The following is an 18,149-nucleotide window of genomic DNA, read 5'->3' as shown; positions in this document are numbered from 1 at the left end:
CGCCGCCGCGCGCGCGGCGCCCCCGCCCGGCGCTCCAGGTTCACTCTCGGTCTCTCTCACTCCGTGAGACACAGACGACAGCTTTCCCAGCGAGCGGGGGAACCGCGCTCCGCCGCCGCTCGCTCCGAGGAGACCCGGGCACCGAGAGGGGAGGCGAAGTCGCCGCCGCGCCAGTCCTTTCTCCGTGCCCGTCTTTTCCGAGCCGACCCCGGCGATTCCGCGCGCCTCCTTTCGCGGCCACTTTTCGGGGCGTGCCAGGACTTGAGTCGGGGTGCTAGCCGAGGCAGGGCGGCGGGGCGGGCAGCGGCTCCGGAGCTGGGCCGGGTGGCAGCGGTAGCCCGGGGGGGTGGGGTCCGCCGTCCCGCTCTGCGGAACCTTCGCGGGCAGCAGCAGCGCTCCGCGGGCCGGGGCCGCTCGGCCGGGTCCTCCGCGCGTTCCGGGCCCGGGGCCGGCGCACCATGCGCCCGGCTGCGTTCTGATCGCCGCCGCCACCCCCGCCGCCGCCACCGCCACGATGATCCCCCCGGAGCCGCCGCAGCCGCAGCTGCAGCAGCCGCCAGCCCCGCCGAACCATGTGGTGACCACCATCGAGAACCTGCCGGCCGAGGGCGGCGGCGCCGGCGCCGGGAGCCTGTCCGCCTCCACCCGGGCTGGCGTGCGCCAGAGGATCCGCAAAGTGCTGAACAGGTGAGCCGCGGCGCCCGGCCCAGGCAGCGGGCCCGGACTCTCCGGGGTCCCTGGATGCCCTGGGGTCCGGGGCTGCCGGGTGGCTGCGGGAGAAGCTCCAAGAGCCCGCGCGATGCGCGCCCCGCGCTCGCCCCGAGGCCGCGCGCAGCTTTGTCCTGGCGCGGGGAGCCCCCGGGTGCGGGAGCCGCTGCGGGCTGGTCCAGGGAGCGAGTTGGGGGAGAGGCGGGGTGGGAGGGGGCCCTGGGGTGGCCCGGGATGGTGCCCGCGCGCCCCCGGTACACCTAGGACACTTCCCTTCCCTTTCCCACCGGCAGCCGCCTCGGAACCCAGGATGGGGGGGGGGCGGGGACGTGGCCAGGGCGGAGGCGGGAAGGCTGCAGCGATGGCGTGGAAATCACCAGCCTCTGGTGGCCGCCTCTCCTGCCCCAGCTTTCCTCAACCCCCTCCCCTGCAGATAGGATCTCTAGGACAGTCCCTGCGGACCAGAGGGAAAACCACCTCTCCTGCCTGATGCCCGGGGAGCCACTCGGACTCTTCCAGGCTTGGAGCATCCGAAAGGAGGCTAAAGGCCTGGACGAGACCACGCAAAGTGTGAAATGTTGCAGGAAGGGTGTGAGCCGGAGGCGCCGGGTGAATCCAGAAGCTGAGGGATCTGCTTGGGGAATCCATCAGAGAGAGAGAAAGAGAGAGAGAGAGGGGTGTTGATAAGGACCTGGAAAAACATAAAAATGGGAGTCCTCCTCCCCCTCAGGCGTGAGAGGCACTTTTGGTACTTAAGTAACTCAAAATGACTGGTGAGCGGACGGGAAATCACGCCGCCAGCGGGGCTTTCGCGGGTCTGTGTCTGCGCGCACTGGGCGCTCCTCCAGGCGTCCGTGGGGACAGGCTTCCCGGCTGTGCTCGCGCGGGTCTCGGGGTGAAACCGTGATGGGTAGCGGAGACTGGCCGAGGCATTCTCATGGAACCCCGTGAGGCACGGAGCTCTGATGCAGGCACAACATGTATGCAAAGAGAGGCGCTCGAGACATACCCCGAAAAGACAGGAGTTTCATCCCCTTCTTCTGGAAGCATGGCTGTGTGAACCCTGCGAGAATCTCTTGGGAAGACGTTTATAATTACTTACTTGTGGGTATTTCTCCGTCTATTATCAAACAAGAGGAAATCCAGTCCTATAGGAGACCCGAATTGCTATAAAAAGCCTAAGTTGTGTAACTCACTAATACAGTTTAAACGATTGTATGCAAAACATAAAGGGGCAGAAGAAGTGAAAATGATGCTGGCTCAATACATATAGTGTGGATTTCATGTTCTTTATGAATACCTGAGGTTTTTTTTTCTTGATGGCAGGTGTAATTTTTAAGAAGTCTATGCTTTGTTATTAATTTTCTCATCAAAATAGAAAATAGTGGCACAACGATTCATTTATTTATGCATATTTATAAATTCACTGATATATGTATATACATATACGTATATACATATACAGTATATGTATATATATGCATCTGAAATAGCTATATATTTCTATCTCCATCTCTATCTCTGTCATGACTCTTGAGGCCAGAATGCCAGGGTCACTGGAATAGACTTGAAGGGCTTGAATGATTATCATTCTTTTTGCCTCTAACCAGCCATGTGGCTTGTCACAGAGCCATTTATCTCCTTGAATCTTGGCTTTCTCATGAAAATAAATTAAAAGACATTTGATGATATTTGACTTATTTCCTCCTACTGTGAGTTTGATAACTAGATGGACCATCCTGAAGAAAACACATGGAAAAGTAGAAATCTCTACATACTTCCATTTATTCGAATTTGGCTTGTTTGTTTGTTGGAGGTGAGTGAATCTATGGGAACCACAGAGGCAAGTAAAGAGAAGTCCTGGTCTGTCAAGGATATAGCTGTGTAGTTCTCCTAAGTCTTGTGCAGCCTGTGTTGTGAGCTGTATTATTCCTGATACCAAAGGAAGTATTTAAAAAATTTTTTTATTGTGATTAATAGAAGGGTAACATTATATTCACCAGATAGAAGGTGCTTAACTTCACATTGATACACATTCCCCACCCTCCTTAACTTGATTTCCCCCCTTCTTATCCAATTTCAAATAACCAATTAAACACATATAAAATATGTCAGATAACAAGGTGAAATATTGTAATAATATGAGATAACCAAGGGATGGCAAAAGAGATGAGAGATAACATAGTACATTAAGGACAACAGTCACTCATTATATGGCTTTTGTTTCCTTCTCCTGGAGGTCCTTACATTTACTGTCTGCTAGGAGAGTCCAAGGTTTCTACTGATTATGACAAATGAGGGAGAGTATTGGGCCTATGTTCCTTTGAGTCTGGCTTACTTCACTTAATATGATTTTTTCTAAGTCTTTCCATTTCCTTACAAATAGGGTGATGTCGTTCTTTCTGACAGCAGCATAGAATTCCATTGTGTATAAATACCACATCTTCTTGATCCATTCATCAACTGAGGGACATCTGGGTTGGTTCCATATCTTTGCTATGGTAAATAGTGCTGCAATGAACATCATTGTGTTAGTGGATTTAGTATGTCCCTGTTTCTGGACGGTTGGGTAAATGCCAAGTAGTGGAATTGCTGGGTCATAGGAGAGCTCTATGTTTAGTCTTTTGAGGAACTGCCATACTGCTTTCCATAGTGGTTGAACGAGTTTGGACTCCCACCAACAGTGTAGTAGTGATCCCTAAGGCAGGTATTTTTTAATTGTTTAATTGTCAGGGTAACATATAGAGGGGTTACAGTTACATTTCTCAGGTACTTCTTGAATATTAATACCCCTTCTCATATTTTTCTCTCACTTTCTCTCCCCTTTCCCCCTCCCCTCTCCTAACCATCTTGTTTTTCCACTTCCTTTCCCTATTTCAAATAAACAAATAAATGTATATATAATATACCAAGTAACAAAGTCCGATAATAACATGAGATAAACCATAAGGGGAAAAAAGAAAAGAAATAACTTCACATAGTTTTTTAAGAACAACAATTACAAAGATAAACCTCTTGTTTCCCTATCCTGGAGTTCACTTCGCTCTCATCAAAGGGAGGTATTTGGATTTAGGTTGGGTCAATGTCATTTCATTTCAGAGATATTTGCGACTAGAACCCTATCTAGTCTTTAGACTCAAACTGAAACCTGTTATTTTATTTGTCTCTTTTAAGGCATTTTAAAGGTGATATGTGTTTCTTTCTCGAAGTTCTCCAGACTTTTCAAAATCATATTTTTGTAGTGGGTAAATGGCTTTGCCTTATCCCTAAAGGAAAAGGAGGAAAGATTTTTTTCAAAAGTATATTTTTAATAAAAGAAGCCCTTGTGACATGTCCCAGCTGTCAGTAATGGCTACAGGGTCAGCCTGTTAGAGCCTAATCAAAATCATCTTGTTGATTTCCTAAGAACTCAGGATAGCTCACTCTTTTTTCTTCTCTTTGGCCTTCTTATCCTTTTCTTTCCTTAGCAATTCCGTTTCTTTTACTTACATTACTCTACCCATGCCTTATCTTCATTCCTGTTTCATCATGAAGCGGCTTAGTTCCTAGAAGAAAGTGTTTCCACATTCAGAAGCTACAAAGCCCATTAAAAATACTCTTACAGCATTGGCATTCATCTATACAGTTGGCACTATTCTATTGCTATGAGATAGTGGATAGTCTCTTCATTGACTGAATGAGGCATTGTCAGCTCTCACCAGCCTGTTGGGCCAAAGGGGCATAGCCAAGGGATGGAGAGATGGCATGGTATGAGGCGTGTTAGCCTTCGGGCAAGGTGAGCCTGATGTTGCTTGCCAGTAGCCACAGTTACCAGCCAACCTAGAGGAAAAAATGCAAACATATGCTATCTGTATTCCTTCTACCGAAGGATAAAGAGAGAAGTATTGATTGACAATTAGAGACACTCGCTCTCAAAAAGCAAGTGTTTATTTGAAATAGGAAAGGGAAGGGGGAAAACAAGATGAGAGGAGGTGGGGGGGAAGGAAATGATAAAAACATGAAAAGGGCTATCAGTGTGTATGAAGTAATGCGCCTTCGATCTGGCGAACATAACTGTAACCCTTCTATTAATTATAATAAAAAATGAAATAAAAAATAGAGTATTAGGGTGGGGAGCATAGCCTAGTGGTAGAGTGCTCACCTCACATGCACAAAGCCCTGGGTTTGATTCCTCCGTACCACATACAAAGAAAAAGCTGGAAGTGGCGCCGGGGACTCAAGTGGCAGAGCGCTATCCTTGAGCAAAAAGTGTCCAAGGACAGTGACCATGCCCTGAATTCAAGTCTCAGGACTGGCAAAAAAAATGGAGTATTGTCTTTAAAAATTTACCTTACAGCATCTACTTTTTTTCATGTCCTTGATAGAACATTATCTTTCTTCTCTTTACTATGACCCTTTCAGGGGTAGATTGCTGAATTTTATATACGACAATTAGGACATCTCACCATTTCCTTTCTGTGTAGCAATTACATTATCAAATATAATAGCCTCTAAGACTTGATGAAATACAAGATGCTAGCTAATTCTTTTTTTTAAAATTTCTTTCTAGACAGCTTAATGGATGTTTCATATTCTCTTTCCTGTCCTACTCAAAAGTGTTTTGGCAGTGAGATATAAGAAATGAAACATAATTTAAATGCTGGAATAATGTCTACCTTCTTAATTTCCAAAAATACAAATAATGCATTGGTTCAGGAAAATATGAATGACAAAACTGTCCTTTACTTATTCACTTATGGTGGAATAGTATTTATCATCCTGCCAGTCAAGAAGGATGAAAAAGAAAAGAAAAAGAAAACTTTAAGAAGGCTTTAAAGTCAACAGTTGATGACCCTTTCATAAAATCTGCTGACTCAGTTATTTCATAGAAACATATAGGAGTAAAGACTATATATTAAAATGATTGAAGATTTTTTTCCTCTAAAATGGGCAGTGAATAAAATGTAAAATGAGAATTAGCATATTTAGTGTTTTCCATGTGTATTGCTTTTACTGAACTTTTCCCACTTGAAGATTTCTTAGTTTTTTTTTTTAATAAAAAGAGCCATCAATTTCTAATTTTGTTTTTTTTCTTCTCAATTGGACATATATTGGGTGGTCTCAAATTGTATAAAAGGTGAGAAGGGGTATCAATGTGTGTGAAGTAATGCACTTTCTATCTGGCGAATATAACTGTAACCCTTCTATTAATTACAATAATTTTTTTTTTTTTTGCCAGTTCTGGGCTTGGGCTCAGGGCCTGAGCACTGTCCTTGGACTTTCTCAAGGCTTAGCACACTACCACTTGAGCCTCAGCACCATTTCCAGCTTTTTCAATGTATGTGGTACCGAGGAATCAAACCCTGGTCTTTGTGCATGCTAGGCAACCACTCTACCACTAGGCCAAACTTCCGGCCCCACAATAAAAATTTTTAAAAAGAAAGAAAATGAGGGAAGAGGTGACGGTGTTAAAAAGAAATGTATCTGACTTATGTAACTGTAACCCCTCAGTACATTACCTTTACAGCAAAAATAAATAAAATTGCTTAATTAGAAAAAAATTCTATAAAAGTTTTTTTTGTTGTTCGAGTCAGGTAGTGAACTATAAATTGCCCCCTGGGTCTTCTAATTTAATTTGGAACTAATGTTTCAACTGATACTTAGATTTATTTTGTTAACTTAAAAGTTTCTGAAATGTTTAAAATTATACACCAATGGATAAAAAAGATAATGTCTAGGGCTGGGAGTTTGGCCTAGTGGTAGAGTGTTTGCCTAGCATGCATGAAGACCCAGCTTGGATTCTTTGGGACCATATGTAGAAAAGCTGGAAATGGTGCTGTGACTCAAGGGGTAGAGTGCTAGCCTTAAGGAAAGCCAAGGACAGTGCTCAGGCCCTGAGTTCAAGCCAGGATTGGGGAAAAAAAGAAGGGTAACATCTAGGGGAATTGATAGCAAGTAGAAAACTGATGCTTGAATGGGGAACTTACCATGTAAAATGGGTCAGGATGTATGTGTCACCTTCCTGTGTCATTCTTAAGAGGACAGAACTTTTTGAACCAACAGAATGACTGCCAAGAAATAGGGGGTGGGGGTTGTAGGGATAAATCAGTGGTAGAGCATTTGTCTAGCAAGTGCAGGGTCCTGAGTTCAAATGTCAGTATCACAACCACAATAAATAAATACATAAATAAGGAGGATGAAGCTAGAAGTAGACATTTGCCTATACTAGATAGGAGATTTAGTTTAATAAGGACATAATTTTGATGAGCAGTTTATTTTGCAAGAAATTGGTAATAAAGTTCTTCCCCAAGCTGTGCCTTCTAACAGATGTCAAAATGAAAAGAGGATCAATGCGTAATGAGGTTAATTGATAGAAAATATTCAAAAAGGAACCGGGTGGTGTGAGTAAAAACAGACATTTCGAGGTTCAGTAGTAAATAAAGGATGCTTGAAGGATACATATGTTTTTAAAATAAAAGTACCACTTTATAAAAATAAGCTTTATTTTCTTACAGTGCTTGGAGCAATTAGTTAATAGAATCAGTCAATAAAATGTCTTTGACCTTTTATGTATATTAAAGGAATATTTGGTTTTGCTTGGATAAATATGATGCATTTCCAAGTAATTAATGTCTAATAAAATAAATACATCTGTGTAAATTTACCTTGACCTTTAATATCTCAAAATAGACATCATAATAGGTGTTTGCTTTTTATTGTACATTGCTGTAGAGTAGATGGTGCAGGAAAATGAGATGACTTGCTTATGTAATTTTGAGGTAAGTTAATGCAATAGGTTATATTTATATTTTATGTTTATGTTATTTCTGCTAACAGAAGAATGTAAGATTTGGAGTATCAATAGAAGTTTTTTATTATTCCTGTTGTTTAGCTTTTGATGCACTTGAATTCAGGACAATTAGCATTCACTATATGTTGTTCAGACACATATATTTTTGATTATGCTTCTAAAGACATATGAGTAAGAAGTCAAACTTCAGTAGGCATATAGAAAAAAGCAAATTTTATTTTTTCATGACAATGACATGAATATATATACATGTACATATGTACATGAACATGTACAGAATCATTTCTTCTTTCTCCTTCCTCTTTTTCCTCCTCCTCTTCCACCTTCTCCTCCTCCTCCTCCTCCTCCTTCTTCATCTGCTATCTTGCAGCTTGAATTCAGGGTCTATGTATACTGTCTTGACATTGCTCTACCTTTTGAGCCAGAGCTCTACTTCCAGCTTTTGTGGGTTCATTGGAGATAAGTCTCATTGACTTTGTTGCTTGGGCAGGCTTTGAACTGTGATCCTCATATTTCAACTTTATGAATAGATAGGATTACAGGTCTGAGCTACTAGTGCCTGGCTTATATTCATTTATTCTTCAGAAATTACTGTACACTGTGAGCCTTCTTCTGGAAAGTAACATTAGTCTTGGGAATGGCCTCAGAATCTAATTGGGAAGCTTGGCATACATATTGCTATTTAAAGTGAAATGTTACAATCCATAATCTGAATTGGTTTATATAGTGCCAAACTGGGTGCTGCCAAATGTTTGCATACTGGAATCATGTAATTAAGTTGCTCAGTATGTTATTTATATTAAATTTCTTGTTCCGGTATTTTGGTCCTATACTTTGAGAATGTATAATAGTTAAAAAGAAATTTGACAGAAAGCGACAAGAACAATAAAATAAATTTGCTTTAGGAAATATTTTCTTAGAAATGTCTTATCTCAATCAGTGTAGTGTATATGTAATTTGTTTACGTGTACTCTTATTGCATTTAAAACTATTTTCTATCTCATTTAACTTCTAAGTTTCCCCTTAAGGGTAATTATCTATGCCACTATGATGATTGAAAAATAATACCTTAAGTATTATTTTACCAGTTCTGGGATCACAGGCCATCAGTTCTTCCTCCATTTTATTAATTAGGCAGACCTACTACAGTTGAATAAACATTTCATAGATTTTTTTTTTGGCCAGTCCTGGGGCTTGAACTCAGGACCTGAGTACTGTCCTTGGATTTTTTCAAGGCTAGAGCTCTGCTACTTTAGCCACAGCACCACTACCGGCTTTTTCTGTGTATGTGGTACTGAGGAATTATATCTTGGTTTACGTGCATGCTAGGCAAGAACTCTACCACTAGGCCAAACTCCCAGCTTCATAGATTTTTTTAAAAAAAACCAAATTCATGTTACTCACATCTGGATTTATGTAACAGGGTTGTACAGCATCTTAAACTCTGAGGAAGCACAATATACTGAATAGTCTGATCTATTGAATAAGACAAATCTTCCTTCATTCACTCATCGGGACAGTATTTTGCTCAGTGAGTATTTTTGTGTGTCATCTATATGTGGGACTCTTCTAGATCACACTGTAGACCCAGAGAGCCATAGGCTAGTGTGGCTTCTTGGTGCCACTGGTGAGGTTTCTGTTTTAAATATCTTAATGTAACTCATCAAAAGAACAATTTACATAAAGTGGAGACAATATATTCCACCTCTCCAAATTAGATTTTTCAAACTAACAGAAAATCCCCAGAAGTTAGTGTTTTATCCTTAGCAAACTACATAAGAAGGAGCAAACAGATGAAATCGCTTGATATATATGCAAATTCAAGAAGCAGGCCTTTCTTATTGTATAGAACTGAGTTTGTTTCATATATGGCTTGAAATCAAAACAAAAACAAGGATCAGAATATCAGAAGAAAAAGGAGAACAGATCTCAGTATTATCCTGCTATTCAAACAGAACCATTCAAGGCCGTTGCCATAGAACTTGTGGAAACAGTTTCCTGAAAATACTAATGTGCATTGGTAGGGCATAGACAACATTTGGCTTGGCAGGTGTTTGTGTATTGCTAGTAGTAGTGCATTCTTTATTATATAACTTTCTATACTCTCATGAGAATATTTGAGCTACAGATTAGCACTTCCATAGTAGCTAAACTCTTCAAATTTGTTTTACAAGAAATACACTTAATCCAAATTGTACGATGCAACATTATGTATTATAATAAAAATATGTTGCCATTTTCAAGATGGGAGACAAATTCATATGGTCACTCACCTTAATGCTCTTGTAAGAGCACAGAAGAGAAAAACAGTGTGAGGCTGCAGACAAGGCAGGAGTGGTCAGGCCATAGTACTGAAAGATGAATAGGAAAAAAAACCATGTATGAAGAGGGAGAGAGAATGATTAGGAAAGGAGGATTAAGTATCCAGTTGAAGACAGATGTGTATAGTGATTTGGGACTAGGACTGTAGCACGAACCAGATAATGGAAAGACTTAGATGCTATAAGAACCAGTTAGACTTCACTCTATCATTCATTACTAGCATAGGCTATTGGGTAGAGAACCAGCGTGGTTGTAGATTTGCCTGAATATGATATTGTCAATGAAATATATAGTCAGAAGGAGAGATTCGAATTGGTTAGTGCTGCTATTCAGGGAAAGGGGCTTTGGAGTCTTATGGTGAAAGTAGCTAGGATGGGGAAGGTATAGATTTGAAAAGAATCTGGGCCACAGCTAGGGAGAAGGTTGGACTGTTTGGGGGAAGACACACAGTATGTCTGAAACACCGTTAGTATTCGGTACTAATTTACAGAAAGGTAACAGTAAAGCAGTAACAGGGCAGATATCTGCTTACTAGAGCCAGTGGAGACTGAATGAGCTAGAAAGGGTGCTAGTACAGAACTAGCTGCTGTGCGGGTCTTTAGATTAGTTCCCAAGCTACTATGGTAAGGACAGGAATAAGCACTTTCAAAGTTTGACAGAATAATTTTTGTTGTTGTAAAGGTGATGTACAGAGGGGCTGTAATTAAGTCAGAAAATGAGTACATTTCTTTTTGGACATTGTCACCCCTTTCTTGCTCGCTCCTAGTTTTTTCCTCCCGTCCCTTCTCATAAACTGTATAGTTTCTTTTCAGCATGGTGTCTAGTGTTCACTGCATTTGTTCACCTTTTCCCCTCCACTTCTGTTGCCCCCCTACCCTCTTGTGTTCACTTCCTAGAGTTCATTTCAATAAATATTATTTTGTATGACCAAATACATAGTTATTGTGCCTTTGTGATGTTCTCCTATGAATTTCTTCATTTGGCCTCACTCTGACAGAATATTTTTGACAAAATGCCTTGGTATCTTTTGTTCTAATACTGAAAGAAAATGGTCTTCTAGTTTTTTTGTCATTTCATTTTTATTATAATTGATTTTTTATTGTGCTTCCCTAAAGATTGTTTACAATGAACTGGGGGAAAAATCTCCATTGTTTTACAACAGAAAATTTGAAATATCCAGATCCCAGCTGGATGTCTAAGTGGGAAAGACGATGAGTCTGGATTCTGGGGATATGGCCATCTAATCTGAGTGGGAGGGATGCTTGTCTTGTTCCACACAGAGATGCTCAGAGGAGATAGGCAGGCATGATGACCTGAAAGAAAGCTGAGCCAGAGTACAAGAATCGGGGCAAGAGTAGCAGAAGCTGGATATGCCACTCTAAGTAGGATGGGGGCAAGTGGAAGACTTTAAGCAGAGTCATTGTTGAGACTGAAAAGGCCACTGTATCTGCTGGAGGAGAACAGAGTGTGTGAGAGGGCTGTGCTGCTGGAGAGAAGAGGGGTTTCAAGAGGTCACGTGGCTCACAGGAATCACAAAGACATTCCCTTGAGAAGATGATAGATTCTCTTTAAGGGCTCTTCAGTTTTCTCAGTTGTGAACCATTTTAAATGACGACCCACTGGATATTATTATTTTTTTCCGTTTTTTTTTTTTTTTTTTTTTTTTTTTTTTTTTTTTTTTTTTTTAATGAAAGAACACAAGAAAAGCCTTGGGAAACAGCTAAGCACTCTGCCATTGTTATCCTCGCTACAGAATTAAAAGGCAAGTGTGGGTTTTTCAGGGCTTGCACTGTCACTCATGCTGTGAAACATGAGGACCCCCTTCAACAGTGGTGGGCTGCCAGTTGCCACCACTGCTCTTGCCCTCTGCTCCTCTCCTAAGCTGTGTCCATAGTCTGAAGGGAAAACCACCCATGTGTGAATGAGGCTCTAGTTTATTTGTATCATTATGATCATCTTTCCTTATGCTTAAGCTTTTCTTTTCTTGTCTCTTCCTTCTCCCTCTGCCCCTCTTCCCTTCTCTCTCCTGCTTTCCTTCAATGTCCTTTTCCTCTTTCCTCCTTTCCCTTCTCCTGAACCAGTCTCTCCCTCCCTCCCCTTCCTTTCCTTCCTTCCCCCTTCCCCTTTCCCCCTCCTTCCTCTCTCCTTCTTCCCTCTTTTCCTTCTCCTTCCCCTTTCCTTCCTCTCTCCCTCCCTTCCTCCATCCCTCACTCTTTCCCTTCCTTCCCTCCCTTCCCTCCTCTCCTTTATTTCTTTTATTTAAAATATTCCCAGTACTTTTCTTTTTAGGGAAATCTGCTGGGAAGATTCATGTAGGCATCCATTCTGCTGTCTTCAGGATGAGACTTGGGCTACCTGTGGTTTGTGAAGGGCAGCTTTGATAGGCTCCAGGAAAGGGTATTGCCTCTTGAGCTGGGCAGGTTTCAAACGGAGCTAGGCCCTAAAAGGCTCCATAGAGGCTGGCAGTAGGGCAGACAGAGCTGCTCTGAGGGAAGGGACAGAGCAGCTTTAATGTGCTAATGAGGGAAGCCCAGATGTTGACTGGATCAGTGGAGCTCTTTGTGAAGTCAGGTTCCCGGGGCTGGCTGGAGTCTCTGTCCAGATCTGGATCCTGCTACAGGCCTGGGAAACAGTGGCTCTCAGAGTGCCACGTCCTCTACAGACACTGTCATGGAGGGTGGGTGGGGTGCCCTGTGCAAAGCCCATGGTAGGAACCACAAGGAAAGGAGGAGGCTATGGAAGGGAATGGCGCGTAGAGGAGGCATAGGAGGGTGTGCTTTGTAGTCTGTTTCTCTTTCACAACTGCCAGGACTGATGAGGGCCCCTCAGTCCAACCTGAAAGAACATAATCAGCCCCTGGAAATGGTGCAAGTCCATTTTTAGCCAGTCTGAAACGTCACAAAGTCCGACTAAACACTGTACCTGGCGAGTGCTGGAATGGCTCCTCTACTCAAGGAGGCTCTGGCATCCTCGGATGAGGGTGGGGACTGGTCAGGGAACATTGAAGTTTTGAAGTTGTGTCTGCATAGCAAGAATGCAATGCTTTTTATGAAGACTGTATGTTTGCTTGTGCTGACCCCATCTGCTGGTGGAGGTGGGGGTCACCACCCCTAAATGCTGACCCTGGATTTCTTCATAAAACCTGATTATTTCTAGAATTCCTAAAACACTAATGAAGATAAACAGCCTAGAGGACCCTGGCCTTAGTTTAAAGAAAATACTTAAAATATATTTATGTGGCATATTTAAGTATATCACATGATTTAAGTATGTGTCCCAAATAAATATTATTTGTAGTGAGTCTTTGTCTATCCATATATCTATCTCTGTCATATTATCTTTGTCATGTTAAATTTCTTTGTCGCTCCGTCTTTCTCTCACACATACCACATTTACAATGATTATGGAAAGTATGTATGTACATGGGTATGATTTGTTAGGCTGTGGATTGGTGATTTAAGACAACAGATTTTTTTTTTTTTGGTTAGTCATGGGCTTGAACTCTGGGCCTGGGCTCTGTCTCTGAGCTCTTCAGCTCAAGTTTTGCTTTCTACCACTTCAGCCACAGTACCACTTCCAGGTTTCTGGTGTTTAATTGGAGATAAGAGTCTCAGGGAGGGGCTGGGAGTTTGGCCTAGTGGTAGAGTGCTTGCCTAGCATGCACGAAGACCCGGGTTCGATTCCTCTGCCCCACAAACATAGAAAAAAGCTGGAAGTGGTGCTGAGGCTCAAGTGGTAGAGCTCTAGCCTTGAAAAAGTCCAAGGACAGTGCTCAGGCCCTGAGCTCAAAAAAAAAGAGTCTCAGGGACTTGGATGTCTGGGCTGGTTTTGAACCATGACCCTCAGATCTCAGTCTCCCGAGTAGCTAGGATTACAGGGGTGAGCCACAGGCACCCTGCAACAACAGATTTATTTTTTTTCTAGCTGAATTGTCATTTCTGAAAGTAATTCCTTAGATTTAGAAACCTGAGGATACTCTTCTAACTTTTTAGTAAAAGGGCACCAGTAAAAAGGCAAAAACTGACACTTGTTTCTTGTTTGTGTTTTTTTTTTTTTCCCAAAAGAAGAAATTTGCACTGCCTGCTGGAGGCAATAAGATAACACTTGTTGAATGAATGCATATACTTGTAATGGACAGGGGAAGGAAATCCAAGAGGGTCGTATAGTATTTAGTTCAAGAACTCTAGGTTTTCTTTCTTTTCTTTTTGTTTTTTTGTTTTTTTTTTTAGGAAGAAATAAAACCTTTTTTCTTATTTCTATTCACAAATACTTACATACTTTCTTACACAATTTCTTTCTTTTTTTTTCTTTTTCTTTTTTGCCAGTCCTGGGACTTGAGCTCAGGGCCTGGGCATTTTCTTTGGGCTTTCTCAAGGCTAGTGCTCTGCCACTTGAGCCACAGCAATGGCTTTTTCTGAATATGTGAGTATGGAGGAATGGAAACCTTCATGCATGCTAGGCAAGCACTCTACCACTAGGTTATGCTCCCAGCCCTCTTACATAGTTTCTACAACTGGAAGTTAATTTGAATTAATTTTTTTCATGTGCATCCTTTTTTGAAAGTTAAATAAAAGTACATTGATTCTATGTGTGTTTCAATGAGAGTCTGAAGTATGTTTAGGATACACAAATACAAATACCTTGCTCTGGAGTACATTTTAATCTTATTATTTCAGTAACCAATTAGATTGCTTTCCTCTTCAAAGATGTAATCAGTTACAGGGAAGATGAAAGCATAACTTGAAGCATCTCTGGAACATGAAACACTGGACATAAGGGCAGATCTGGCTGGATTTTTATTATTATTATTATTATGAGGGAATTTATACCAGTAGAGAGCTCTAAGCATTTTGGGCTAAGGGAGAAGAACACATAAGCATATAGGAGAATGCCAGAGATTAATGTAGGACTAGGTCCAAACATTTGCACCAGTGGACTGAAGCATCTTCTCACTAGATTTCCAGAGGCATTCCATTCCATACATGTTTCAGGACATTCCCATTCACTAGTCATCTTGGATGACTTGGCATCTGTCTGAAATTCAGTGCTTATAAATCCTCTGTTTCCTAAGACCTATGATTATACACGACAATATAACTCCAAGATCTTTGGACAAGTCAAATGAAGTTTATTCCCAAAGTGTATATACAAACTTTCTACTTCATGGGATGGTACTGCAGAATAAAAGCCACTTCAATAGTCATTCATAGGTTCTTATGTCCTGGAGGCAAATAGCCCATGCAGAAAGAATTGAGCATTTAAAGATCCTTCTTCAAGCTTCAACCCAAGAAGTGGTTAGATACCTCAGTTTATTTAGATCCACTCTGAATAGATAGGCTCTATCTGAAAAGATGGAACTTATCTGTCCTAGAAGTGAATGGAAGTTGGTTTACATATTATTTTTTTTCTAGTTGTGTGAGCCTAGTTAACTTTTAAATTACTGCTCTAGGAAACACCAAGGTGCCACTTTGAGGCACCTCTTATAGTACCAGAGGGCTGCTAGTTGTGTCCACCTTTCTTTACTGAAGTCTTTGTTGTAACTCCAGTGCTTTATGATACTCTCAGAGTTCTCCCTACATTAAAAAGAGTAATGAAGTTATTTGGCTTTCATTTTTGTTGTCATTTGTATGGCCTCTGTGCAGGATTGAGTGGGGGGCAGTTTTGAGAGCTGCTGCAAGCAATATGCTGACTCAATGTAAGCATGTCTGCAAAAGAAGATGATTAACTTGAAGAGAGGCTAGCATCAGCAAGAAATAACATGCCCGCACATTCAGAGGGAATATGGAACATTTACATGTGATGTTACAGAAGCCAACTCAGGGATGAGGTGGAAACAAGTGTGCTGTTTCTTTTCTCTCACTGGCACTAGTTTTATTCTCCATGATTTCTTATTGCATTTTTTTTATTAGCATCCATATCCCTCAAAATGGTTAATAGGGGCCAATTGGGTCATAGCACCCTTCTGGACTTGAGGTATTGGAGATGACTGTTGATCTTGGGGCTCTTGGGTTGGTTGAATGAATGAATGAATGAAGGAATGAATGAATGATGAGGGTATGGTGGGCTTCCACCAAGCTTCACATTTTGAGGTGAGAACTTTTGCCTGGGGTATAGACACTTGTTGGGTGGGTTTCCCTCCATTTGCTGCCTTCAAAGCAGCATTGCATTTTCTATTGCAACCATTAGAGAAGCTAATGAGAGAAGCTAATCGATAGCTGATGAACTGATTCATGGAAATAGATTTCTCAGACCAAAGTTTAAAAGGAAAAAGAAAGATTCTTTCCTGTAGATGTGTAAGAAGCTATTTTTAGTGAGCAGATGTTTCAGCTTTTAAGAGACAGTTGGCAGGGTTTCCTTCTACTCCTGTTCCATCCCAAGTATGTAGTAAGTTCCATTGCTTTCATTCCAGGAATGTCCTGCTTTGTGTTTCCTGATAACTGAAGGGGTTGTGGGAAATGTAATCAAGGGAAAAAATGAAGGGTGTGGCAGGTGGCATGGAGGAAATTTCTCTGCATCATTGGTGGCAATGTGTTGCTTTAGTTTTTTCCAGTCTGAATTGATTTCTATACCTAGTGTCTCAGCTGGTAATTTTACCTATCAATTCCTATTAGTTATGGAAGGGTCAGTCAGTTTTCTTTATGCATTGCTTAAAAACAAACTTCATCTCTAAATCAGTTGGTAAAATCACAGTAACTGAGTGGTGTGTGTGTGTGTGTGTGTGTGTGTGTGTGTGTGTGTGTGTTTTAAACATGGGCCCTCAGTGCGGTGCAGTGTTCTGAGATGTGATCTGAACCACAAGAACAGTTACTTTCCACGGAAAGTTTTAATCATGCGTTTGATGTAAACCAGAGGTTGAATAAGTAGAATCCATAGTTAATAGTTTTCTTTATACTCCTGTATCTACTCTGAAATGTCCAACTGAGGATTTTGATGAAAAGGGCTTAAGCCATTTTTGCAAGTGAGTGAAGGATGCAGTGGCTTGCTTCCTTGAGCTCTGTATGATCTTCAGTCATGATCATGTTCGATTCACTTGACCAGTCTTGCAAATGGTTGGCTGGTGGCTAGGATAATGACTGTGTCAGTGTCCCACAGAGAGACAGAGCTAGCAGATTAAGTGGATCTACCAATACCATATATATATATATATATATATATATATATATATATATATATATTAGATTGCACACAATATATAATGTGCTCTTTCTCTATCTGAAAAAATAGATGTATTTTCAGAAGTTGCCTTTTGCAATTGTGAAGACTAGCAGGTCTGAAATTTGTAGTATGAGCTAGCAGGCTGGAAACTCAGGCAGTGCTTCTATGTTACAGTCTTCTTGTAGTCTCACTTCCATTTCGTAGATGAAGCTATTGAACCAGAGAGATCTGTTGAATTGCTCCAAATTGCATTGATGCTAGTGGCATGGCTAAGACTTCAACCTGTTCAGTTTCAAACCCAAGCTCTTATCCATAACATTGTATAGAGTAGGCATTAGTCATCATTTTGTTTGTTTCCCGTGACAAGAAAGAGCAAACAGGCAGTTCTCTGTCTCATGCTTTTGGGAAGTCCAAGGCAACTGGATCTAGGGGATAAAGGGACATTTCTGGGAGTCTGCTTTTTGCTCCATGTCTTGTCTCAATTTATTTCCTCTTAGTGTGATCCTATAGACAGGCTGCCTCCAAGAGGAAGGCTGGACCCTTCTGACCCCATAAGTATATTAGAGAGGGATGTTGCTTTCCACAGCTCCATGACAGTTCCAGAAAATGGCTGGCCTTGTTGGACAATGTTTGTTCCTGGTTGAATCCCTGTGTTCAAGACAGGTCTTTAGTTGACTCAGGTCTAACTTTCATTTGGAAGGATTGATGTGCAGCAGCGAGGCAGCATGGCAGAGCCAGTCTAGAACAAGAAGAATGAGGGGGGGGGCACTGTGCACTCATTTCCCCCTGCCACATGGACATCTCTTTGGAAGGGACACTCTCTAGTGGGTACCTCCTAGAAGGAAACTTGGGTGTCACAGTTTTACATTTCTCCCAAGAGTAGAAGTACCTTGGAACCTATTTTGTGGGAATAATGTCTTTAGTGCTGTGGGATGAGTTAAAGGAAGGCTCTACACTATTCATAATTTAAATGTAGACTTAAATTTCCTTTGAATTCAAAGCACAAGACCTAGCCAGTCAATGTTCTTTACTAAGAATTCATGCTCAATTAGCTTCTCGGTAGGTGCCTGAAAGGGGCAGGGGGGAAGAGAAGTGGGAGGAAATTGTCTTAGGTAATAGTTTGAATTTATGCTCATATCACTTTATCCTTTCCAACCCGGATCACAGAATCATA

The 18,149-nt window shown here is 41.7% G+C and overlaps 1 protein-coding gene across 1 annotated transcript in view; it reads left to right on the top strand.

Moving 5' to 3' along the window:
- The first annotated feature begins 424 nt into the window (after positions 1-424).
- The window catches only part of Slc35f1 (solute carrier family 35 member F1), a 355,340-nt gene continuing 337,615 nt past the window's right edge, over positions 425-18,149 (top strand). The window contains exon 1 of the mRNA XM_090338222.1: positions 425-687. Within this exon, the coding sequence (XP_090194348.1) occupies positions 515-687 (173 nt within the window). The 5' untranslated portion in view covers positions 425-514. The remainder of the gene's footprint in view (positions 688-18,149) is intronic.

This window comes from Megascapheus bottae, chromosome 8, assembly GCF_031878675.1.
Source record: "Megascapheus bottae isolate mThoBot1 chromosome 8, mThoBot2.hap1, whole genome shotgun sequence".
NCBI lineage: Eukaryota > Metazoa > Chordata > Mammalia > Rodentia > Geomyidae > Megascapheus > Megascapheus bottae.
This window is presented reverse-complemented; position numbering and strand designations above follow the sequence as displayed.